This window comes from Leptonychotes weddellii, chromosome 15 (genome assembly GCF_054177405.1).
Source record: "Leptonychotes weddellii isolate Sample4059 chromosome 15, ASM5417740v2, whole genome shotgun sequence".
In the NCBI taxonomy this organism is placed as follows: Eukaryota; Metazoa; Chordata; class Mammalia; order Carnivora; family Phocidae; genus Leptonychotes; species Leptonychotes weddellii.
In genome coordinates this window covers 625,037-649,386 of record NC_138383.1, presented here as the reverse complement: position 1 = coordinate 649,386, position 24,350 = coordinate 625,037, and the positions used below count along the sequence as shown (strand labels likewise).

The following is a 24,350-nucleotide window of genomic DNA, read 5'->3' as shown; positions in this document are numbered from 1 at the left end:
ACTTGCTTTCTCCAGGCCAGCCAAGGGCCCACCCCCACGTGGGGGGCGAGGGGCCAGTTCTCCCCCAGGAGAGATCCCCTGAGCTGCCCAGGGCAGGCCCACAGGCTGGACAGCTCTGACCTGCCCCTTTCTCCCCCTGGCGGTGGAAACCGGGGTCTGGATGCCGAGTGGGGTCAGAGCGGTCCGTGGCCTGGGGAGCTCTTGTCCAGCGGTCCAGCCCCCTCCCTGCCCTGCGTCCATGTGTGTATTCCCTGGTCCCCATGGGGGCCTGTGCGGAGGGTCCCTCCGCTTCTGCCCCTGCCTACCAGCCCCACCCCTGCCTCCTTCCTATTCTGGCCCCTCCCCCCCATGCCCACGGCCACCAGGCAGAGTGGAGGCAGACAGTGTGCGCCCCACTGCGTGCCAGCCTGGGCAGCAGGCCACTGGCAGCCAGGAGCTGTCCAGACCGCGGAGGTGGCCCTGGGGTGGCGGGGGCTCTGATGAATGGTGTGAGCAGGGGCCCACCTGTGTTGGGCAGGGAGGGAGGGGTGCCTGAGCTGACGGCGAGGCTGGGGCACCAGCTGGGGTCTCAGGGGGTCCTGATCCAGGCAAGCCCCTGAACACAGTGTGTCTGAGGCGAGACACAAGGCCTCAGCTGGGGCTCTGGGGGGGGTGCGGACCGCCAACCCCAGGCCCGCCCTGCATTGGCCTCACACAGACAGGCAGAAGGAGAGGGCCAACTGCATGGCCAGCACCTCAATGCCATGTGCCCCCCACCCCACAAACCCCACCAGCCTCCGGCAGCCCCCACCAGTAAGGCGGGTCTCGGCTGTGTGGGGTGACTGGGGAGGGTCTGTTCTGGGGACCGGGGACCTGGAGAGGGGAGTGGCCCACCTTTTCCTGGGGACGAAGCCTTGGTCCAGTAACCCACCCTGGGCGTGTGGAGACCCCAGGTGGTGCCCATCCTCCTGTCGCTTCCTCCCTCCTCCTTACTGCTCATGGGAATTTTCCAGGAATGGGGTCCTTTTGGGCTGACCCCCGCCCCCCTAGATCTGTCTTCTTTACCGAGGGAGACCCAGAGAGCTCAAGCTGGGCACCAGCCAGTTGTGTGACTGTGAGCCCCACCTCGTGTGTCCACAGGGCTGGGGACAGCAGCGGGACGCCCACAGTGCGGCCTTCTCGGGAGGAGGCATTGCCCACACCCCAGCTCCCCTGGGATCGACCTGGTCTCAAAGGTGCTGAGGAACGTCACGGCGGGGCCTGCAGCTCTGTGGGGGGACGGGGCTCAGGCATCGGTCCTGGCCACTGGGTGCGGACCCTCCCCTGCCACTCTGTGGGGCTCGGCAGGCAATGGGTGGGGGAGGTTCAGGCGGGAACAGAGGGGAGGCGGGAGGCTGGGATGGTAAACCAGAGCCCGCAAAGCCCTTCCTGGGCGGAGCGGGGGCCCTACAAAGTGAATTCAGAGCTGGCGGTCTATGCTTGCTTCTCCTGGAACTCAAGATCAGGTGAAAAACCGGTATTTACAGCGTCAGTCAGCCCAAAAGGGACTGGATGTGCCACGGATGATGCTCCCCGCTTCCCCCTCGGCCTCCCGGAGCCTGGGGGCCAGAGATTAACGGACCTCAGCCCACCGGTGCTGCCCTGCTTGGCTTCAATCTGCTATTGCTTCCCGTCTGTCCTACTGCCTGGTCCCTTGCCGCTGCCTCCCCAGATTACACACACGGTCTGCCCCCCGGGCACCCGCGCCCTGCCTTCCCACAGGGCACGTGCAGGGCGCCCGCGTGCGGTGTGACCGGCTTGGTCGCAGGAGGATGCTGTGTCCGGTGGGACTCACGTCACCGGTGTCCTAGGTCCTCGGCCCGCACCTGTCTCCCAGAGCTGCCCGCACCCTGGACCTGTTCTACAGACCATGGCATCGTCCACATTCCAAAGTCGGGCTTCAACGGTCCGCGGTGCTTTCTGAACTTGGATGAGGCCCGGGCGAATGCCTATCTATTCACAAACGGGAATTTCCACCCAGGGCCCGGGGATCCCTCCTGGAGGCAGGCGGGCATGTCGGCTCGCTGCCGATTCCTGGGCCCGACGTTGACAGCACGCTGAATCAAACACACAGGTGCTTGGGGGTGAAGAGCCGCTTCCCCTAATTTACTTACAGACGAGAAACGATTAGTACAGCAGCAAATCAACCTCCGGGTGATTCATAAGGCACCTTGTTCAATGGAAATGGGCCGAACTGGCGGCAGGGGGCATCTGTCCGGCGTGGCTGCTCCCGGGGGAGGGCGCCGAGGCCAGGGCTACGTGAACACGGGGTCTGCAATGCCGTGGTCCGGGTTGCAGGTGAAGGCGATGGTGACGGCGTAACGGGTGCCCCAGTGGACCTTCTCCACGCGGTGCAGGTTCTCGGACCCCGAGGTGAAGAAGGACACCCGACCTGGGACAGAAGAGAGCAGTGACCAGGAGGCCACACAAACGGCCGGCCCTGACGCAGCAAACGAGGAGAACGGGACAGGCCCGCCCGCCACGGAACGGCTGGGCAGGACGCAAAGCAGGCGAGGCCGTCGGAAGTGAGGGGCCCCCCAGCCCCTGTCCCGGCCCTCTTCGCGGTGGGCGGGCCCAGACTTGGGGCGAGGTCCTGCCGCCGCCCAGGGCGCCCCAACAAGCCACGGGACCGCCCCAGGCCCACCCCTCACAGCCTTTCAGGTCTGACGCTTAGGACCTTACTTCTAATCCCACGTCAGACAAAACCAAACCCTGCAGAGTGATGGCAAAGCTTTAACCAGGAATCGGGGAAGACGCGTCAAGACAACGCCAAGCGCCTCGCCTCGTTAGCTCCCATCAAGTGGGGACAAAAGGCGAAGACGTGGGGAGAGGCAGCTTCTGAGTCAAGAGGAGGGGGTCCTCCAACCGTCAACAGACAATTCCACTCATTGGCTTCCGTCTTTAACTGGCCTTGCACACAGCACCGTAGATCTTTCTACAAAGGGGCTGACCGTTGCAAAGCCGCAGGGGAGGAACCTGGGATTCGGCAGGCACTGTGGCAACTGCATTTCCCTTCGAAGCTACTGCTGGAAACGCGACTGCTTCCTTCATACTTGCAACTCGACCATAATCTTTGCAAAGGAAAGGAAAGTCCATCTCAGACGCTTGCTGCTTTCTCGTTGTAAGCAAAGAACTGTGCTCTGCTTGGGAACAACAGAGCAAAAGAAATTGTGGACACAGCAGAAGCCGAGTGTGAGCCCGGTGGCTCCTGGAGCTCACACACGGTGCCATCCCCGCGAAGGAAACACTCTTTCCCAGAGCAAGCCGCACGCACAACACTCTCTGAGACCCACATTTTTAAAAGACATCTTGTCCTCAGTCTCTTGCACTTTGATTCAAACCTGAGACACTGGACAAGCAGCCAGGCCTGTGTGCACGCCCGTCCATGCCCTCTGCCCCCTGTGCAGAAGGACACGGCAATCAAGTGTCTGTTGACATGCAGTAAGAGTGGGGGTCTCCGCATCCCTCCCTGCGCGTTGGCACAGTTTGCAAACAGAGACCTTGGGACAGTACAAAGCCTCCCACCGTTCATGCTGCTGGAGCCTCAGAAGAAGAAATTAATATTGGGGCAGAAAAGGAGGACTTGAGGAAATGATCACCCAACTTTCCCCAACGTGACGAAAACCTTTGGCTTTTAGTCCAATAAGCATAGCAAACTCCAAGTGGGATAAATATAAATAAGTCCATGCCGAGGCCCAACACCATGGAACGGATGAAATGAAAGATTTCGGGAAAATCTTGGAAACAGCAGAGAAAAAAGACAGTGACCCGGTGATGGCGACTCTCTCAGCAAGAATGGAACCCGAATAAAGGAATGATGTTTATAAAGAGAAAGGAAAATGCTATCAGTCCTGAATTTCACAGTCAGTGAAGATAGCCGGGAGAAAAGGTGAGATGGGGACGTTCTCAGAAGAGCTGCTGCCAGGGGTGTGATGCATGAAGGCCGAAGGAAAGCGGTCCCCACTGGAAACCCGGATCTACGGAGAGGGTCCTGGGAAGCATGAGTAAGGGGGAAAGTGTGAGGCGCTGTGGCTATTTTCCTGTGGATTCCCATGAGGCCGAGGACGCTGTGTAAGGAATGGATGCCAACTTTCATGTGGCCTCGCTGGTGGGCAAGCTGCGCTGCATCTCTCGCCCGGCAAACGCCGGTTCCCGTGACGTCTGTGGGCACGGACCAGCCTCGCTGAGCCCCAGGCGGGGACGGGACAGAGGGAGTGTTATAAATAACCTGGCAGACCCCCATCTTGCCCACCTAGAGAGAGAGACCCCCAAATGCCGGTGTGATGACCTGTGGAGAAAAGTGCGACTCGGGCCGTGCGGTCCTGCCGGAGCCCCTCTGTGCTTTCTGCGTGCAGCCCAGCAACGGAGCTGGGAAGTGCACCGTGGTTCCGATAAGCACAGGCACTACAGACGTGCTCTGCAAGAACCCAGTGGCAGGCTACTTGTCACCAGAACCACGAGGAAATTACCAGCAGAGGATGAAGTCACCATCTGTGTGGTGACCAGCAGGCCAGCACCGCCAACACCACACGAGGCAAAGAGCAAACACGGTAACACTGACACTGGAGGGCGGGTCTCCCAGAACCACGTCCCCCAAGGCCACGTCCCCCAGGCCAAGTCTCCTATGGCTGAGTCTCCCAGGGCCACGTCCCCCAAGGCCACGTCCCCCAGGCCAAGTCTCCCAGGGCCACGTCCCCCAGGCTGAGTCCCCCAGGCCAAGTCTCCTATGGCTGAGTCTCCCAGGGCCACGTCCCCCAAGGCCACATCCCCCAGGCCGAGTCTCCCAGGGCCACATCCCCTAGGGGAACATCAAGTTGTCTGAATAATACTGCCCACGTAATTCTATAAACATGAAACATTTCAGAATTCAGAAAAAGGTACTTTCTGGCTTTTTACATTCTTCAGTAAATGACTTAAAATAAGATTTAGCTCAGCAACTGAGTAACCAAAAATGTGAAATAATCTCAGTTTTTGAGGTCCTTCACGTCCTTTTCCTCTTGGGCCACAAGGGTGTCTCTTGAAAGCAGTGACAGGTGACACCCGGCCTTAGCACCAGAAGCTTGTCTGGTTCTTAATCTGCTAAACTGCCGGAGCTGCAGGGTGTCTGGAGGCCCCTCCTGCCCGCTGACTGAGCCGGGTCTGCACCTCTTCCCGTGCTCACCACAGAGGGAGGAGAGCAAACCCTGAGCTGCTTAATTCCCTTTTTACAGCTTTGATTTCCACGCTACTGCGTGTTCCTCTCAGAGCTTCGACAGGGAGCGGTTTGGACCCACTGGCTTGGTCCCACGGCCGGCAGGAACATTCTTAGCCAACCCAGAAGGGCAGCCTCTCTGGTCTGACTGGGCTCCCACCAGGCGGGCGCCCAGTGAGCAAGTGAGCGCAGTGCGGCAGAACAGGTGAGACGTGGCCGCAGGGGGACGGCGCGGCCCAGGAGTCTGGGCCAGGTGTCCGGGCTCTGCCTGTGAGTCTCTGGGAGTCCTGGCTGGGGCTGCGAACCCAGCCTTCCCCACAAGCGCCAGAAGGGAGGGGACGGTCCCTCCGCTCAGCACATGCTCACGGGCCGCTCTGAGTGTCCGTGCCGTGCTGGGGGCCCTGGGGGCTCCAGGACCACCTGGTCTGGGGAGGCACAGAGCGGGAATGCACTGCAGGAAGTGGGGGGCTCGGGGGATGTGCAGCAGTGACCTGGGGCAGCGGGCGTGTCCAGGCCAGCAGATGGATGGCTTGCCCAGCTGCCTGCAAGCCCGGGGCTGCCGCCTGAGGGTCCTACCTGCTCTCGGCTCCACCGTCTTGTTGGCCCCCTCCTCCATGAACACGAATCGGCCCCCGCCGAAGTCGTCCAGGTAGTCGGAGAGGTAGAGCAGTGAGGTGTAATCGAAGGAGCCGTAGGTCACCTGCGGGCAGAGCGTGAGGGAGCACGTCAGCGTCCGGGCGCTCGTGGGGCACACCAGCCCAGAAGGCCGCGCTCGCGCTTCCGAGGTCGGTCAACAACACATGTCCGCCTCCTAAATGAGACCGCCGGCTGCCTTCCCGACCACAGACACACCGCGGTCAGGCCCGCGGTCCTGCGCTTTTGCCTGGGGCTCCCGCACAGCTCAGATGCAGCGCCTGCGGACGCTCGGCCGACAAGCCCGAGCCACGCGATTCCCGGGACGGTGGCCGTGTCACCCGCTAACTGGCAGCTCCCACCTCCCACGTCCACACACGGAACAAACGCGGCAACGACAAGTGCTTTTGCTCTTTCTTCACATGTGGGGCAGCCCCAACCTTTGCTTCTAACTGTAGTAAAATACACGTGCCATAAATGTGCCATTTTAGCCGGGGGCACGAAGCACATCGTAGTCACGCAGCCATCCCCACCGTCTGTCCCCAGAACTTCGCCTGGCATCTTCCCAAACTGACACTGCCCCCGTTAAACACTCCCGGCCCCCACCCTTCTGTCTCTGTCTCTGACGACCCCGGGGTCCTCATCTGGCGGACCCTACGGTGTCTGCCCTTTAGTGCGTGAGCCTCTTTGCATAGACGCTCTTCGGGCAGACCGCGCGGGCAGTGCAAAGCGGATGGTGAAGGACGGGGCCTGGCTGAGGGCTCGTCTGAGCACGGACCCTCTGATGACCGACCCCCACCCCTGGCCTGGACGGAGGGACGTAAACAGGGGGCGGCTATCATTTGTTCCCTCAGACGCCCTGAAGTCTGGGAGGCGAGGCACTGTTCGCGGCCAGGGCAGACAAGGGGCACCACGTGGAGATGCTGTTTTCTCATCTGCAGGGTTTGGTTTAGAACCTCAGGCTGCTGAGGAGAAGCTGACTGCACTTCTCCAAGGGCTCACTCACACAGATCGGGATCTGGTTAATAAAGGGAACCACCGAGATACGCATTCTTTTCACACAAAGAGAGTGATATCGACAAACAAGGAATTTTAATCACATAATAACATTTTCCAGGCTGATGAATCGTTCAATTAGCAAGTGTGGGGTAAGAGATAAACGGAGGGGTCTAAGAACTGCAGTCCAAACCGTCGCCCCCCAGCCCTGGCGCACAGCCCGACTCTCTCCTCTAAGCCGCCGGGCTGACAGCCAGTCATACGTGATTCTATTGACACCTGAAGGCATCCTGGGAACGACTCAGAAGCCCCAGGCCAGTCTCACGTGCCATATTTGATCAAGGCTCGAAAAGTCTTCTCCCCCTGCAACCATCTCTACCCCCATCACCATGATGACAGTCACCTCCTGACGGGAGGGGGGCCGGCCAGCAGAGCTGCCATGGTGCCCAAGAGCAATGTCACCATCTCACAAACTTGGCACCACGCAACGTGAGGCTGGATTCCTATACACCTGGGCGTGTCCGCATCCCCCACTAAGACCCCGGCTCAGGTTCCCCTTGTCCGGAATCCCTTCTCCCAACAAACACCAGAGGGATAAGCCTGCGAATCTCCTGGGGCCGGGCTTCTTGAGCAGCTTCCGCAGTGAACCTCATGTCCATCAATCATACGTGAGCCACGTAAAACCTGAGAGAGACCCCGTGCAGTGGGCAGGGAGTCCAGGAACCTGACCCTCTCCTACCCGCCCACCCCCAGATACTGCAAAGGAACCCTCAGAACTTGCGTGAGAACCAGGGAGCTGGTTGGGAGTGGCGGGGGTGTCTCTGTTCCTGAGCTGAGACAAGAGCCTCGCGGATGAGGAGCAGATGCCACGTTCCGGAGTTCTCTTGCGTCTGAGGACATCTTTTTGCCACGTCCACACGGGAGCGGCCTGTGGCTGCTCGTGTGACCCCGGCTCCTGCAGACCCTTCCGTGGCCTCCTGGCTCTGAGCATCGCTCTGGAGAGCCTGAGGCTGCTGACATGTGACTGGTGGCCAGTCTCCTCCCGCCTGAGGAGTATTCTCTTCGAAGTTCGAGAACGCAGCCGGGCCATGCTCAGGGTTGTTTCTCCTGAGCGGACTCCTCCTGATGGGTGGAGGGCTGTTCCTCCTTCGTGCAGGAGATCCTCCTGGGCTCCGGCCCACGGAGGGGGCTCCCTTCTCCGTATGCGGGACGTACCCTTCCATCCTCCACACTCATCGTCTTTGCCGTCAGCACCGTAAGAACCACTTCTGCCCCTGCAACGTCTGTGATGATCTCACGGCCAAGGTCGCACCTGCCGCCTGGTGCAGTGACAATCGGCGGTGGTCACCCACAGACCAACGGCTGCCACAGCCGTGAGGGGCAGGGGGACGGGCCGGACCACAGCGGCCCGGACTGGCGTCTGAACACACTGCAAGCAGACACCGGGCCTCCCGCCGTGAGGCCAGAAATCCCGCAGTCCCAGCCTGAGTCTGGGGAGCCCCCAGAGCATCGCTGGCCCGCTGGGAGCCCCTGGCCACAGACGCCACTTCCATTTAAGCTGGCTTGAACTGATTACGTATTGGGGTCCTCGGTTTCACTAACCACACCCTTGTGCCCATGGCCACGCGTGGTGCCGCCTCCGTCAGCCCAGTCGAGGTTAAACAAAGGCTGAGCATCTGGCTGGGTTTCAGAGCTGAAGCCCCATTTGCAAGCGTGCGTCCCAACCTGCCCTCATCACTCATCCCAAGCTTTCCGGGTATTCTTCACTTGCTTCTTTCGTTCTAGCATCAAGGGACACGAGGGACGGTCCTCGGTCACCTGAGCACACCTGCAGCCCTCAGGTGACCCCAGCAGCACGCTGAGAACACGGGGGGGCGAGGCTGCAGTACAGATGGGGATGGGCTCCAACTCAGCGGGTCGAGATCACTGATTAGCTGGGACTGTGCAACAGAGATCAAGGACGGGAGATCCAGAGGATCCTGAGTGGTCGAGAGATCTTCCCGTGAAGAGGCGGGACGCGGGCGGAGGGCAGGCCCAAGGGGAGGCCACCTGCAGCTGTGGGGACGACAGAGCTGCCTGGTGGCACGTGGTGGAGCTCACGGCTCCAGCGGACGCAGCCACGGAGGACAGGGTGCCACGGTGCCCACCACTTCCTAGTGCACATTTCACTGTCCCAACCGGGGACGGGTTTTACCTCCTTGACGACATCCACGGGGTTCCACAGGGTTTAGGGCCCACCCCAAATGTCGGAGAGGAAGACATCTAAAATCCCAACCACAGAAACGCCACAGGGCAGATGCTCCGAAGCCCAGGCCGAGCCGGCTCGGGCAGGCACGGACAAGCCCCAGCACCTGCGCCGGAGAGTGGGTGCTCACCTTGTCCACGTGTGCGTGCCAATACTCGTCGTGAGCTGTCCGGGCTTGGGTGCTGTTGATGCGGGAGAAGAATGTGGGCTTTGTCAGGTAGAGCGAAGACACACTGATGCCAAAAGCCTGGGCGATCGTGAGCTGGACCCTCTGCCGCACGTCCCTGTCGGGAGGACACACGCATCACCCAGGAGCAGTGCGGCCCCCGGAGAGAACTCTCCACAGGTCCCGCAGAGCCCACACAGCGCCACGCTGCAAAAAGACACGGACTACGGGCCAGCCGCCAGACGGACAGACACACACCCAGCAGCCTGGGCCTGTGTGAAGGGACACCACGTGCAGGACTAGGAACTGAGCACCGATTCCTTGCAGGAATGGCCACGGCACCAGGCCCGCTGGGGACACTCAGAGCGACAGAGGAGGAGAGCGGCCCTCTGCATCGCGTGCGCGTGTTCCTGAGCGGGGCAGAGAGGCCCTCACTGGGAGCCACAGTGTGCGCAGCCAGGGGCTGGGGCCACCGCCTGCCACAGCAGAGGGGTGGCACCCCGTGGAGACACCGGCCCCTTCCTCGCACGTCCAGGGGGCTGGGCTCCAAGCCCTGCACACGCGGCTGTGGGGCGAGGTGCCAATGGAGCATAGCCCCCCACGTCGGCATCCACAGTGAGGGCACCACCTCTGCCTGGACCGCTGCTGACCTGCACAGCCGAGCTCCAGGGAGCCGCCTCCTTGTGGGAGGCCAGATGCAGGGGAGCAGTGCTAGACGGGTTGACCCCCATCTTTCAGGTAGACACACGACACCTGCTGCCTACCCACCCACCTACACGCCTCTACACACGTGTGCACACGGACCTCCCTACACACACCAAACGTACACCCTTACACACGTGTACACGTACCTACCTACACGCAGCATATTTACATGCCTGGACACACGTGTGCACACGGACCTACCCACACACGCCATACACACTTACACCCCTACATATGCCCAAGTCTGCGAGACTCAGGTACACGCCCACACGCACCTACACATTCAGGGGCCTGCCCACGTACCCGCGTGCACACGTGCACAGCTAGCTCTAGCCCCACAAATGACGTAGCTCCAGCACAACAGGGTATCCTTCCAACATCTCCAAACCACCGGCCGATGCTTCAACAGGCACACCAGTAGCCAAAGGGTGCCCCATTCCGCAGGGCGCCAACTGGGGGCGCACCAGACTTTTCCTGGGACCCCCTTAGACTCATTTCAGTAAGTACAGCAAGCACTCTACCATTAGCGACGTTCATGGAACCTCTGCTGGGCCAACAACTACATGCAGAATGCTTCTAACCCTTCAACGGGGTAGGAGATAGGTGTGCGCTCAGCAGCTCTTATCAGCCAAGTCAGAAAAACTACTTCTGAGAACGTCAGAATTTTTAGTGGGCTTTGTTGTCTTCATCTTTGTTCACCTTCAATGCGCAAAGCTTTGCCAACAGTGTTGAGCCAAATGTCCCAGTTCAACGAACCGAAAGAACTTAGAGGCCCGTGGTATTCCTTCACTCTGTCATCAAACCACACACTCTGTGGATGGCACACTAATGAGGTGATGGTGCTCCTTCTGGGCTCCCGGGGGCCCGCCCCGGACAGTCCTCCGGTTTTCAGTTCCGGCCACTGCATGTCACGCTGCACACTCTCCCTGAGGTCAGCAGACAGAGGACAGCCAGAAAAGACGGGAAGCAAACTGACGCTTTACCTTCAGCACGTCCAGAGATGGCTGGGAGTCCGAGGAAACCACGTGGACGTGGCACCGAGAGCGGCAGGAGCCCTGCTCCCGGGGGCACACTGACCACCTCTGTAATAAGCCGAGGTGGAGTTCCGGGAATTTCTCACCCTGAACATTAACCATAAAGCCAACCTCAAAGCTTTCCTTCCAGCTCACAAGACACACAGAGCGGAGCATTTTGTATTTTGTGTGAATTATCAGAATGCTTTCGTGGGAGACAGGCAGCTCTTCTGACCATGACATCGCCATGGCCTCGAGAGTCCCCAAACCTCGCTCTCTTGGTCCAGCAGAAATGTTCTGTGACAATCTAGACCATAAATGAGATCAGGCTGAGATCTCATGCTGGTAATACTCTTGTCATGTCTCAGAATGCTCAATTATTTTTAACAACAGAATAGACAAAGTTAGAAAAAAGATTCCAACGGCACCCTCTAAAACTGCCATTTCCTTGACAACACTATTTGAGACTCTATTTTGAGAAGTTTTAGTGATTGGGTTATTATTATGATTATTTTTTTTTAAAGATTTTATTTATTTATTTGACAGAGAGAGAGATAGCGAGAGCAGGAACACAAGCAGGGGGAGTGGGAGAGCGAGAAGCAGGCTTCCCGCCGAGCAGGGAGCCCGATGTGGGACTCGATCCCAGGACCCTGTGATCATGACCTGAGCCGAAGGCAGACGCTTAACGACTGAGCCACCCGGGCGCCCTATGATTATTTTTTTAAAGGTTTTTTTATTTTAAGAGAGAGAGCTGATGCGAGCAGGAGGAAGGGTGGAGGGAAAGAAAATCTCAAGCAGACTCCCTGCTGCGTGCAGAGCCCGATGCCGGGCCCAATCCTACAACCCTGAGATCACGACCTGAGCTGAAATCAGAGTGGGACACTTAACCAGCTGAGCCACCCAGGCGCCCCAGTTATTATTTTAATAGTTGTTTTACTGTGTGAAACTAATTGGTTCCTTCCATTTTTCCTCATTGATAACTACCAGTCTCATTTATTAAACCCTCAGCTCTGGTGGAACACAGCGAGCGTCCTGATGAAGCCTGCATTCCATGCCTCCTGGCAGCCGCCTCCTCCAGCACCCACGTGCCCGGCAACGGCGCTCACCCTTCTTGGTTCAACAGCCAACTGGGTTTTCACTCCAGAAATACAAACTCTGTTCCATACGTGCGACTCTCCCTGGGTTCTCTGCGCAACCACGAGCTGTCCCCGACTGCAGTTGGATCGACACCCCTTCCTCTCTGCAGGCTCGCACTCGAATGAGACACAAATCCGCTGTTTTCCCTTCATCCGTGGTGATTGTTTTTACGTTTCATAGAGCCTTGAACTTACGAACATTAAAATACTGACACGGGGCGCCTGGGTGGCTCAGTCGTTAGGCGTCTGCCTTCGGCTCAGGTCATGATCCCAGAGTCCTGGGATCGAGCCCCGCATCGGGCTCCCTGCTCGGCGGGAAGCCTGCTTCTCCCTCTCCCACTCCCACTGCTTGTGTTCCCTCTCTCGCTGTGTCTCTCTCTGTCAAATAAATAAATAAAATCTTTGGAAAAAAAAAAAAATACTGACGCACGCTGTTCACTTAACAGTAAACACCGTAAACACAGTAAACCAGGCACGGGGTGATTGCAGACCAGGCTCCTGCACCGCTGGTCACCTGGCCCTTTTGTGCTGCGAAACCCGGCCTCGCTCCAGGCCCAGACTTTAAGGCCGACCCAGTGAGGTCACTAGCGCGTGGCAGGGGTCAAGGGCACCGCTCACTGCTGCTACAATTTGCATGTCAAGTTCACCCCGACCCTTCGCTTCTCTCTGGACCAGGAGCCCGGCTGTCTCCCTGGAAACATCACCAAGGGGAAGCAGCAGCTGTTTCCAGGCCTCGAGGCTACGGTAGCAATGGGCCCGCTGGTTGCTGGTCAGGGACGGGTGCTGGGGCCGAGGGGACAGAAGGGCAACGTGGGGGTCCGCGTGGCAACGAGACGCTCGGTACCGTGACTGGCAGCCCTTACATGACCAACCCAGGGGACAGAATTGCACACACTCACACAAATAAGGTAGAACCAGGGATTCTGAGCAAGACGGTGGGGGCAGCACTGGGGCCGGTTCCTGGGGGCGATGCCCTGCTCTGCTCACACCAACTTGTTGCCGTTGGGGGAAACTGGGTGAAGGGTACATGGGATCGCCCTGTGTTATTTCCCCAAACAGTCTGTGAGTCTTGATTATCTAAAAATTATAAGTTTTAATTAAAGAAAGCCACTCCGCAGTGAGGGGCGCTGTCAGGGCAGGAGGGCCGTTCCTGGCGCCAGCATGTGTGATGTGACTTGAGAGGGCACGGCCCCCTGCAGCACCCTGGGCTGCTCGTGGGGCTGTTGCAAGAGCTGCTGGACCCGCGGAGGCTGGCTCTGCCTCCCTCCACGTGAGCTGTTGCGAGGGGCAGGGAGCAGCCCTGGACAGACGGGGGGCGCACGAGGCCTCCACGGGCCTGCTCCTGCCACAGGGTCGTGTGGGCTCGATGGCCTGGCTGGACCCACAGCGACTGAGGCAGGTGCTGCCCTGTGCACCACCTCCTAGCCCGAAGCGATCTGGACGCTAGTGCAGAGTGTAACACTCACAGCTGTTCTAGTACTTTCTGCCAGTCGGCCCTGGCTGCACAGAGTGTCAGGGAAGGAGAAAAACCACGGAGCTGGGAGAAGAGGCCAACCCAGACAAGCCCCCTCCCTTCAGTATTTCTGGGGACACTCATGCGGTCCATGGGTTCCCTGGCCTGGCCCCCGGGGCAGAGAGGTACCACCCCTGCGTCCACCTGCCCGGACTCTGATAAAGTGAACTGTGCATTTCAGCCTTCGTGAGACCCTCTGCTCACAATGTGCCCACGACAAGCCAGGGGCTGTGGCACATACCCCAGGGACATGCACAAGCCCTCAGCTGGGGTGGACATGGGGCGGGCGTGGTCTGGAGAGGTGGTGGTCAGGTGGGTATGGCCGGGTGGTGGTCTTTGAGGGCAAGGGTTGGGTGGGTGGACGTGGTCAGTGGGCATGGACTCGGTGCTGTGGTGGGATGGGCAGGGTCGGGAAGGCGCGATCACGGTGGGTTCGGACAAGTGGGCGTGCCCAGGGGCGTGGCGTGGGCTGGTGGGCGGGGTGAAGATGGGTGGGCACGGTTGCAGGGCGTGGGTGGGTGTGGCCTAGCCTGGGGCGTGGCCTAGGCCCTTGAGCAGCGGATGGTGGGCGTGGCCCTGCAGCTGGGTGGGTGTGGCCGTGATGGGCGTGGCGCGCCTGGGTTCTGCCCCTGGCTGGGCGGGGCTCCCGCGGCACCGACCCTCCGCCCTCCCCACTCAGCCTGCGCCCCCTGCCTCCACGTCTGACGTCATGACCGCTTTCCTCCTCACCTGTACAACCGGAAGTCCTCTTCTGAGAAGACGGTTTGTATTTTATCTCCAAAGTATCTGTGAAAAAATAGGCTGTTAACAAATGTAACGTTTCATTGGACGTCTGTTGTCAACGCTTTATTATAATCTTTGAATCTTTTCCCCACTTCCTTTAGCTTCGTTGTTTCCTCCTGGGCGCTGATCTGTTTCTCCAGTGATAACCACGTGATTAAAGGGACGGAAGTCAATGTGAGCACCAAGGTTGGGAGAATCTCTGCTTCTCTGGCCTCAGGGAGGATCGGAGTCCCACCGGACTCTCCCGCTCTCCTGAGGGCCTGCCCAGCCTCTCACCCCCCCCACCTCTCCCTCTGGCTGTCCCTCGGCCTCAGGAAGGTCCCGCTTTCCGGAGAAGGCCCCGGAGAAGCCTCCGATGGAGCCCCAGGCTGTTCCCTGCAGCTGGTGAACAAGGATCCCGCCCCCTGAGAAGGGCCATACCCCCAGTTCCAGCTAAGAAATGCACAGGGGTGCAGGGAGGGCTGCAGCCCCTCAGGGCTCTCACCTGTACAGATTCACAAAGCGCTTCCCGACAGACAGGGCCCCTGAGTGCAAGTCCAAGACGGATGCCTGGAAAAGACGAGCACAGGGCGGCAGGGGCCTTGAGGTCCAGCCCACCCTCACCCTGGGTCCGGGAGGCCATGCCGGGTTTCAAGACAGGGGACCCAGGGTATGTACAGGACAGATCTCATTCTCTCCCGCCCAGTCTGATTTTCTGAAAACAGTCCACAGACCTGTGAACTCCTGCAGCTGAATCACACCCCGCCCACCCTCGCTCCTTCAGCCCTGTTGAGGTGTAAGGGACAGATGAGCTGCACAATTTGATAAGCTTTGATGTCACATACCCTTGAGCCACCATCACCATCAAGATAACAACCACATCCCAGAATGTCCTCATACCCTCTGCCATCCTGCCTCTCTCCCCCGACTCCTCCCCACCCAGGCAACCACTGATGTGCTTCCTACCGTCACAGACTGATGCACATTTTCTAAAATTGTATGTGAATGTAATCATGTGGGATGCACTCTTTCTGGGTCTCCTGCTGCTCAGCATCACCACTCTGGTTCGCTCATGCTGTTGTGTCCACAGACATCCATCCCATCTTATTGCTGAGGACACTCCATGGTTTGGGGTAACACAACCATGTGGGTTGTTTCCAGTTTGGGGCTATCACCAATTAAGCCGCCCTGAACACTGGCAGACAAGTCTGTGTGGACAGATGCTTTCATTCTCTTGGGTAAATCCCCAGAAGTGGAATTGCTGGGTCCTACTTTCTAAAACACTGTCAAAGTGTTCTGCACCCCTGCCCACCCCACCTCTGTGGGTCTTCCGCCCCATCCGGGAAAAGTGGTCACCAGCAGGGACCATTTTTACACTATCTGGAAGCTACTATATTTCTCCTAATTGGTGCAGTGATCAGCCCAGGGGTTTGAACATAATTTGAGGTTAATAAATGTTAACTGAACTTAAAGGCATCAAATCTGGTTCCTTTGCTGCAAGACAACTTCCTGAGGGAATGCCCAACAAAGAATAAGAGATGAGTCCATGCACAAATGGGTTTTTAATAAATGCTACCCCTGATTCAAACCAAACTGAAATAAAAGGAGCTTAATTTTCGGAACTCTGGGGGAAATTTTGCAGAATAAAATAAAGTCATGCAGATAATCATAGAGATACTTAGAAATTCTAGCAAAGTCCATAAACTAATCTTCCCAGGACTTTCAAACATGTAGACTGATCCGGGTCCGCGTAATGGCGATAATTCAGCCATCGCCAAACAATGCAGAGAAGACTATCTTCCACAGCTTCACACGCTGGGTGGAGACCCACATTCAGGACACCACAGGGGAATGCAAGCTAATGTGCGGTGCTCATAAGAACAGGACCCCAGGCGCTGCCCAGGAGGCAGATGAGACACAGGGCTGCCCTGGCCCAGCAGCTGCTGTGACTGATCACCACAAACCGGGGACTCAAACTAACCGGAATTTGTCTCCTCACAGCTACTGAAGCCAGAGATCCTAAAATCAAGGTGTGGCCAGGGCCACGCTCCCTCTGAAGGCTCTAAGGGAGGACTCCTCCTGCTTCTTCCAGCTTCTGGTGGCTCCAGGGGTCTCCTGGCTTATGGCTGCATCCCTCCACCTCTGTCTTCCTGCGGCTTCTCCTCTTCCACAAGTCTCTCTCTGCCTCTCTCGCATAAGGACACTTTTGCCATTGGATTTAGGGCCCACCCCAATCCAGAATGACCTCATCTTCAGACCCTTAACTTCATGGCATCTGTAAAGACCCCTTTTCCAAATAAGGTCCTATCCCCAGGTTCTGGGTGGACGCACTGTTTATGAGATCCCCTGGGACGTCCGTCCCCCCCCCCCCCCCCCGCTGGGCCCCTGCACTCTCACACACATGGATGACAGTGCCCACACCGTGTCTGTGGGGCCTCCAGCCTGGAGGCTGGGGAGCATGTGCGTCACCGTGTCCCAGGAGCCCCTCCCGCTTCCAGGGCTGGCCACCCTCCTCACTGGGCTCCTAACTCACCCTCTGTCAGCTCACTGTCTGAGACCAGATCCGCCTGCCCCCAGCGGGGGCCCCAGATCTGGAGCAGGCTGCTGCAACTCCCTGTGAAGAGCGGGGACACTCTTGTGCCCCCTGAATGTGGCCTGTCCACACTGGCGATGTGGGGGGACACCTCCTTGCTCCTGGACGGACAGCAAGTTAAAGGGGCAGAAAGAAAACTGAAGCAGGAACTCACCCCTCCGTCAGATCCTCCCAGGGACAGCCCCTTCTCGGCTATGCTGTGGGGGAAGGTCATTATATTCAGGATTTAGTTAGTAGAATTGTCTGTGATATATCTAGGCAAATAACCAGCATGATTCATGTAATGTTAATAGATTGTTTAATATTTGCAATATAAACACATGTTCAGACCAAAGGACTCAATTTTCAAAGCTAAATGAGTAAATGGTAATATTTCCTCACCATCTTGTTAATTAAATATGACAGATTAGAAACAAGTAGGCTTAATTTCCATCTTTAGCACCAAGAGCTGGTGCCCACCCAAATGGGCTGAGCTACTCCCACTGGGTCCCTGGGGATGGGTCAACCCGACTCCAGTGACTCCTGCCCAACGAGCCCCTACACTGTTATCTAGAAACAGGAGGAGCGTCTCCCTGCTGGGACGGGCAGCTGGGACATAGGCTGAAGGCAGCTTGAGGGCAGACGCCGCTCCACCTTGCACCTGTGTCTAAACAGCTCTCGTGTCTGAACAATTTGTTGCAAAATCAAAGCTTTAAGATCTTGTTTTTAAAATCCCAACAAAGAAAAATCCAGTGTCGGCTGCATCTGAGTAAGACTTCCCGCCCCGACGCCAGTCACGGCTGGTCGGCCCAAGGGCTAATGCCCAGCCAGCTTAGGCACAGAGACTGCACCGCGCTCTTGTGAGCCCCTGTTGCAGGGGGCACGTCTGCACAGGGCACCCACAGTCTCCCCAACAGCTGAGGAGGCAGCATCTCCTAGACCTCCTATCCAGGTCAGACCCACTTCCCCTGAAGAGGGCTTGGGCCTCGGCGGGTTCCAGCAGCAGCAGCAGCATTCCTGAGGGGAACACCCTTTGCTCCTGGAAACTGGAGAAGCCTGCTTTTGCCCTTGGAGGCACGCGAGAAATGCTTAGGAATTCTAAATGAATTTCTTTACGTTGTTTTTTTAGTAAAAACCGTCTGCTTCCTGTCCTGCAGCCCCACTTTCCCATTTGTTCGGGACAGAAGAGGCTTGGGTACCTGCGAATCCGCTGGGCTTCGTCCCTGGTGATGACAGTGTCAGTGATGCCCCGTCCACACTTCCTGGGCGAGCAGCCTGGGGAGAGAGGAGCCAGAAGGAGATGCTGACCCCATGCTGAATCTGTTGAGGACTTACCTATAGGTGGCCCTCCCCAGGGGAACTCTGTGGGGCCGTGCCTTCCACAGGATGAGGGGGCCGGATTTGGCAAATAAAATACAGGACACCCACATAGGTGTGAATTTCAGAGAGGCAACAATGATCTTTTCGGTGTAAGTGCATCCTCTGCGGGACATACCGACACCTGGCTGGACACAGCACATTCCTGGTGGCCCCACGCCAGGCAGGTGCTTACCCTTGGGAAGAGATCCCTGAGCCAGAGGCAGTATCCATGACAATCTAGGACCACAGATCCAGACTTCCTAAGCCCCCGTGAGAAAGCCCTTCGGGGACAACTGAAGCTGTGCTTGTAATTCTGGTCACCGTCCTGTCCCAGGGGCCCGGCAAACCAAAGGTGCTCACCATGTGTCCCACCCTGCACTCCCTCCATCTCTCTGCACCCGGGATGTGCAGCTGCTTAGGGGCAGGAAGGTGGAGAAGCTCGGATGGCGCCGAGACCAGGGTCAGGTGGATGGGGCCAGGATGAGGCAAAGCATCAGACAGAGGGCTGAGCAAACCCCTGGTGTTTCAGCACACAGGGCGGGCCAGCTCCCTCATACAGGTCTTGGCCAATGAGATGGAGCCGAGCAACACTCTGGGACAGGGTGGGCTGGCTGACCTCTAGCTTTTCATCCTTCTTCCCCCTTGCTGTCTGGAACGTGAGCCTGGTGCCTGGAGGTAGAGTGGGTGTCCTGGGACCAGGTGAGCCACACACTGAGTCTAAGTGCTGAGGGGCTCACAGAGCACCAGGCCAGTCTGGGGGGCCTTTCTCTGTGCCTTGTTGTGTGGGAAAAATAAACTTCTACTTGGGGGCCATCAGGGGAGAGGTGCCTCAGTTCCAGGAGGCAAAATACCATCCCACTGATACAGGTGTTTTCATTATAAACAAAAGCCACATGTATGCTTTTTATAAGGGTTACTCCCTAAACAAAATGACAACAGAAAGATAAAAAATAAAAGCAAATACAACGACAATCAAAAGAAAGCTTGGAGAGTGATATCTGTGTAACTACTGTGCTTTAAGACAGAAGAATCATTACAGGGAAAAAGAGGGTCATGTTTAGAAGTGACAGAACAATTCACCAGGAAGATGAAGACATGACAAACAGCACCAGATACTATCATCTCAGATAAGAAACAGCCAACACGAAAGACCAGTCAGGAGAAGCTGCCAGACCCACAGGCACGGTGGAGATGCCTGCTCGCCTCTCTCAGTAATTGATGCATAAAGGAGACAGAAGTCCGTGAGGATGCAGACTAAGAGACTGGGAGAATCACGGAGAACTTTGCATGCAACCATTAGAAAACGTTTTTCCAGGTATACGTAGAACATTAACAAAAACATATTAGGTCAAAAAGAAAGTCTGAGGGGCACCTGGGTGACTCAGTCGATTGAGTGTCTGAGCTCAGGTCATGATCTCAGGGTCGTGACATCGAGCCACAACCAGCTCCACGCTCAGCTCAGAGTCTGCTTGAGATTCGCTCTCTCCCCCTCTGCCCCCCCACCTGCTCATGAGCATGCGTGCACGCGGGTGCTCTCTCTCTCCCTCAAATAAATAACTCTTTAAAAAAAGAAAGTCTCGGGGCGCCTGGGTGGCTCAGTCGTTGAGCGTCTGCCTTCAGCTCAGGTCATAATCCTGGGGTCCTGGGATCAAGCCCCGAGTTGGGCTCCCTGCTCAGCGGGAAGCCCGTTTCTCCCTCTCTCTCTGCCTCTGCCCCTCCTCCTTGCTTGTGCACTCTCTCTCTCTCTGTGTCTCAATTAAAATAAAAATCTTAAAAAAAAAAAATCCAGGGGCGCCGGGGTGGCTCAGTCTGAGCGTCTACCTTCGGCTCAGGTCATGGTCCCAGGGTCCTGGGATCAAGCCCCACATCGGGCTCCCTGCTCCGCGGGAAGCCTGCTTCTCCCTCTCCCACTCCCCCTGCTTGTGTTCCCTCTCTCGCTGTCTCTCTCTGTCAAATAAATAAAATCTTAAAAAAAAAAGAAAGTCTGAGCCAATATCAAAGGACCTATATCATACAGATTATATATTATTGAGCTACAAGGCAATTAGGTTAGAAACTGATTTTTAAAAAGAGAGAACCAAAACCCCATGAATTTTGAAATGCTGAAACCCAGTAGGAACAGAGTGTTCAACATGAGTAAGGGTCAAGAGTATAATTTGGGTGAAAAAGTGAATTCTGGATGGTTGACTTATCAGGGCATGAGCACACACTCCACACACACACACACACGGTGTGGTGCTCTGTCCAGACACCCCCACAGGGGTCGAGCCTCTGTCTCATCAGGAGCCCCTTGCCCAAAGTAGAAGCCCCTCCAGCTTGAGGGGCAGGAGAGAAGTCCAGAAGCTTTAAATAGACCTCAACTATTTTTTGGTATTGTGGAAATATACATAACACAAAATTTACCATTTTACATTCATAGTGTTGTGCCAACATCATCACTATTCGTCTCCAGGATTTTTTCTGCTTCCCAAACTGGAACCCCACATTGCTAAATAATAATAACTCCCAATCCCCCCACCCCCTCGTGCAAACTTTTAGTGTTGCTAAATTATTAAGTGTGTGAGAAGAGAAACTTCAGCTCTAACTGCAGAGAAATACTTTCTTGGAAGCTGGGACAGGAGAGGGAAAGGCTGAGAGAGACAGGGAGGGCATCCACACGGGCGAGGGAGGTGGAGCCCTGGCCCGCGGGCGCCACTCGGTGGAAGCACTGGGCAGTCTTCTTCCAGTTCAGTCCAGAGCACTACTCTCAATGAAAAAATGAACAGAATTCTGTCTTTAAGACAGTCGTGCAGGCTAGGTTTTTAAAACGGAGAAAGTGCCCAGCAGCGAGGAATGTGTGAGAAATTAAAGCCCACTGGCACTGAGGTCCTGGGCTCTCCGGGGTGCCGAACCCAATGGGCGCCTCTGGGCACCACGCCCCCTCCTGCCTTCCTGCCCGCCCCCCCATGGGACACTCGACCTGGGGAAGGGCTTCTGGTAGTGACATTTCTTTTTTTTTCTTTTTTAAGATTTTATTATTTATTTGAGAGAGAGCGAGAACACAAGCAGGGGGAGCGGCAGGCAGAGGGAGAAGCACGCTTCCCACGGAGCAGGGAGCCCGATGCGGGACTCAATCCCAGGACCCTGAGACCATGACCTGAGCTGAAGGCAGACGCTCAACGACTGAGCCCCCCAGGCGTCCCCAGTAGTGACATTTCTTGTTGCAACATTTTCTGCAGCGACAACACTCTATAACACTCTATAGCCAAAGACCTTTCTCGTTTCAGCTTTCTCTTCCTTACCTTTCCAATTCCGTTGTGTGCCTCCAGGCAAACTGTCTCTCCAGCAGAGTGCAGGGCACCTTGGTAAAATGTTAGCCTCGGTGACCGGCAGGCCTGCCCCTGCATTTCCCAGTCCAGGTGTGCGTTAACCCACCTGAAGGAGGGAAAGTTCGCCCATACCCCCCGGCCCCCACCCACTTTCAATCTGATTCCAACCAATTCATTGCAGCAGAACACGGACGCATCTCAGACACAGCACGTTCCATGTTGACGTGCTGCTCTTTCCCGGACTGCAGCAGCATCGCCTACCTTCAAACCTTCGGTGACTGTCATAGTCCTCTGAGCAGGGCACCTCGATGAACCTGCCTGGTAGCATCTCGCCACGGTGAGCCAGGACCTCAGTGACGCCACCATCACCCCTCAGACTGCCCCAGAGTAGCAGCCCAGCAAGCACGGCGCAGGCCCCTGGGATGGCGGTTCTCAGCCACTTCCTCGGCACCTCCCGTGGGGCCCGGACACTCTTGGTGCTGAGGACAAAACACAACCGCCATCACCCAAAGGCACCCGTGTGTGCTGAGAAGACAGACCATGATGACCAGGGACCGCACCCACACTTGGTTACAGCAAGTCTTACACTGTTCTGCAGTAACGGAGGTCAGAGCTGCTCTCAGCCAATCCAGGGGCACTCGGCAGCCTGAGAGGATGTGCTGGGGAAGGAGGCCCCCAGCCCCATCTGACCCGTGCTGGGAACAAGGTGAGCTGCCAGTCAGTGTCCCTCCAGGCCCACGGAGAACCCGAATCTGTGCTGCCAATCACATTGCCTGCAACTGAAACTGACTGCCCCGAACCATGTACCAGGGCCCATGCCCACACACAGGACACAAACTAAGTGTGAGTCAAACCCACTTCACTAAAACCACAAGCCAGCCGAGAAGATAAGCACAGTGAAAACAATGTGCAATTAAGACACTTTTTGCACAACCTGGGTAACTACACTTCTCACTGCCAGGCTGAAGTTGCATGCACATGTGTGTGCACATCTGTACCCATGTATGTGCCCGTGGATGCGGCTGTCTGTGTGCACCTGTGTAAACGGGAAGCTGTCTACTGTTGTCTAGGAAAGACTTGGTGACTGTAGGGCTCAAAGAACTCGCAAAAAAAGAAAGAAAAAAGGGACGCCTGGGTGGCTCAGTCGTTAAGTGTCTGCCTTCGGCTCAGGTCATGATCCCGGGGTCCTGGGATCGAGCCCCGCATCGGGCTCCCTGCTCGGCGGGAAGCCTACTTCTCCCTCTCCCACTCCCCCTGCTTGTGTTCCCTCTCTCGCTGTGTCTCTCTCTGTCAAATAAATAAATAAAAATCTTAAAAAAAAAAAAGAAAGAAAGAAAAAAGATCAAGGCACTCTTTTAAGGAGGTGTGCCCTTGTTTCTTCAAGTATGCAATTAATTCCTGAAAAGCAGGGAGTCTGACTTCTATTTTTATGTCCCTCAACTCTTTGCAGTGCTATATGAATAAAACAAATTCCAATAAATAAATCCCAAGGAGGGCACAGCATGGTCAGACCACGTTGAGTGGATACCTGATCATTTTAAACAGGGATCATAGACACCTGAAGGGGAAGGGGGGCTCTGCCCAACTCAAAAAGATTCCCCACCCCTAGAACTGCTGTCCAGCCTCCAGGCCACCCAGCCTTCCATAATTAGACCAGGGTGGACACCTGACACCAGCCGGCCCATCATTTCCCTTCTCCCGAAATTCCAGACAGGGCAGGGAGACTGCCAGCCCATCTCAGCAGCAAATGATTGGCACTCTGACCGACAAGGTAGAGTTGCTGGGGACCCTTCTCCCCACAGTGCGGCTGCGGAATCTGAAAGAGACGGGGTGGGGGGGGAAGGGGAGGGGGGACGACGACGACGACACACGCACAGAGACACAAAAGATGAAGAAACTGCATCTTCGGCCAGATTCAGATGCAACACTCCCCTCGGGGTCTGCTCAAGGGGAGCACCCTGTTTGGAGCAAGCTGGCTCAAGCTGCACCCAGAGAATCTCGCCAGAACAGAAGGGGCCTGCTTTCCAAGTCTCAGAGCAAGGTCCATGGCCCCTGGGCAAGCACTGGGGCTCAGTGATTTTTCCTGGAGCGATGAAAACACACCCTGGCTCTGAGAGCTTTAGGAAGAACCCCCTGCAAGGCTACGGGATGGGACGGTCACTTATTCATTCATCGGGCCATCCATCCGACGGCCCTCCTATACACAGCCCTAAGGACAGCGCACAGGGACGACACGACGGGGCCTCGGAACACGCCCGCGTCGGGAGGCCGGCCGTGGAGCCCTCTGCACACAGGGTCCGGGTCAGGGAAGGATTCCCGCCCCGAGTTCCCGTCCGGAGTCCGAACCCCGAGCCCCGGCCGCGCAGCACGACTCTGCGGGCCACGCCCCTATAGGCCACGCCCTCCGGTCTGGCCACGCCCGCCGCGCGGCCACCCCACGCCCGCCGCCGCAGCTCGCCCCTCCCCGCGCTGTCCGGTACCTGCTCGGGCGCCGGCGCTCGGCCGCCCCGCTGCCCTCGGGAGCCTTGGGCGCGCCCCTCCGCTGAGGCGCCATCGGGCCAGGCCTCTGCGGAACCGGGCGGAACGCGGGAGCCGCCCGAGCCCGGGACGAGCGCCGCGAGAGGTTGCGCGAGGCCGGCGCTGCCGGGGACGCAGAGCGACGCACTCGACCGTCGACCCCGGGTCTGGCGGCCAGGCCCGAGCAATCGGAGGCCGAGCGCCGAGCCGGGCGGG

At 57.3% G+C, this 24,350-nt stretch overlaps 1 protein-coding gene across 1 annotated transcript; it reads right to left on the bottom strand.

Moving 5' to 3' along the window:
- Positions 1-2,093: 2,093 nt before the first annotated feature.
- OGFOD3 (2-oxoglutarate and iron dependent oxygenase domain containing 3) lies at positions 2,094-24,311 on the bottom strand. Its single transcript, XM_006751175.3, has 9 exons — positions 24,098-24,311; positions 21,879-22,096; positions 18,150-18,225; positions 17,126-17,168; positions 14,884-14,948; positions 14,346-14,402; positions 9,214-9,367; positions 5,786-5,909; positions 2,094-2,410 (listed from the first exon to the last, which is right to left on the bottom strand). Exons 1-9 carry the CDS (start codon positions 24,169-24,171, stop codon positions 2,274-2,276), a joined length of 948 nt encoding a protein of 315 aa, XP_006751238.1. The 5' UTR covers positions 24,172-24,311; the 3' UTR covers positions 2,094-2,273.
- Positions 24,312-24,350: the final 39 nt, after the last annotated feature.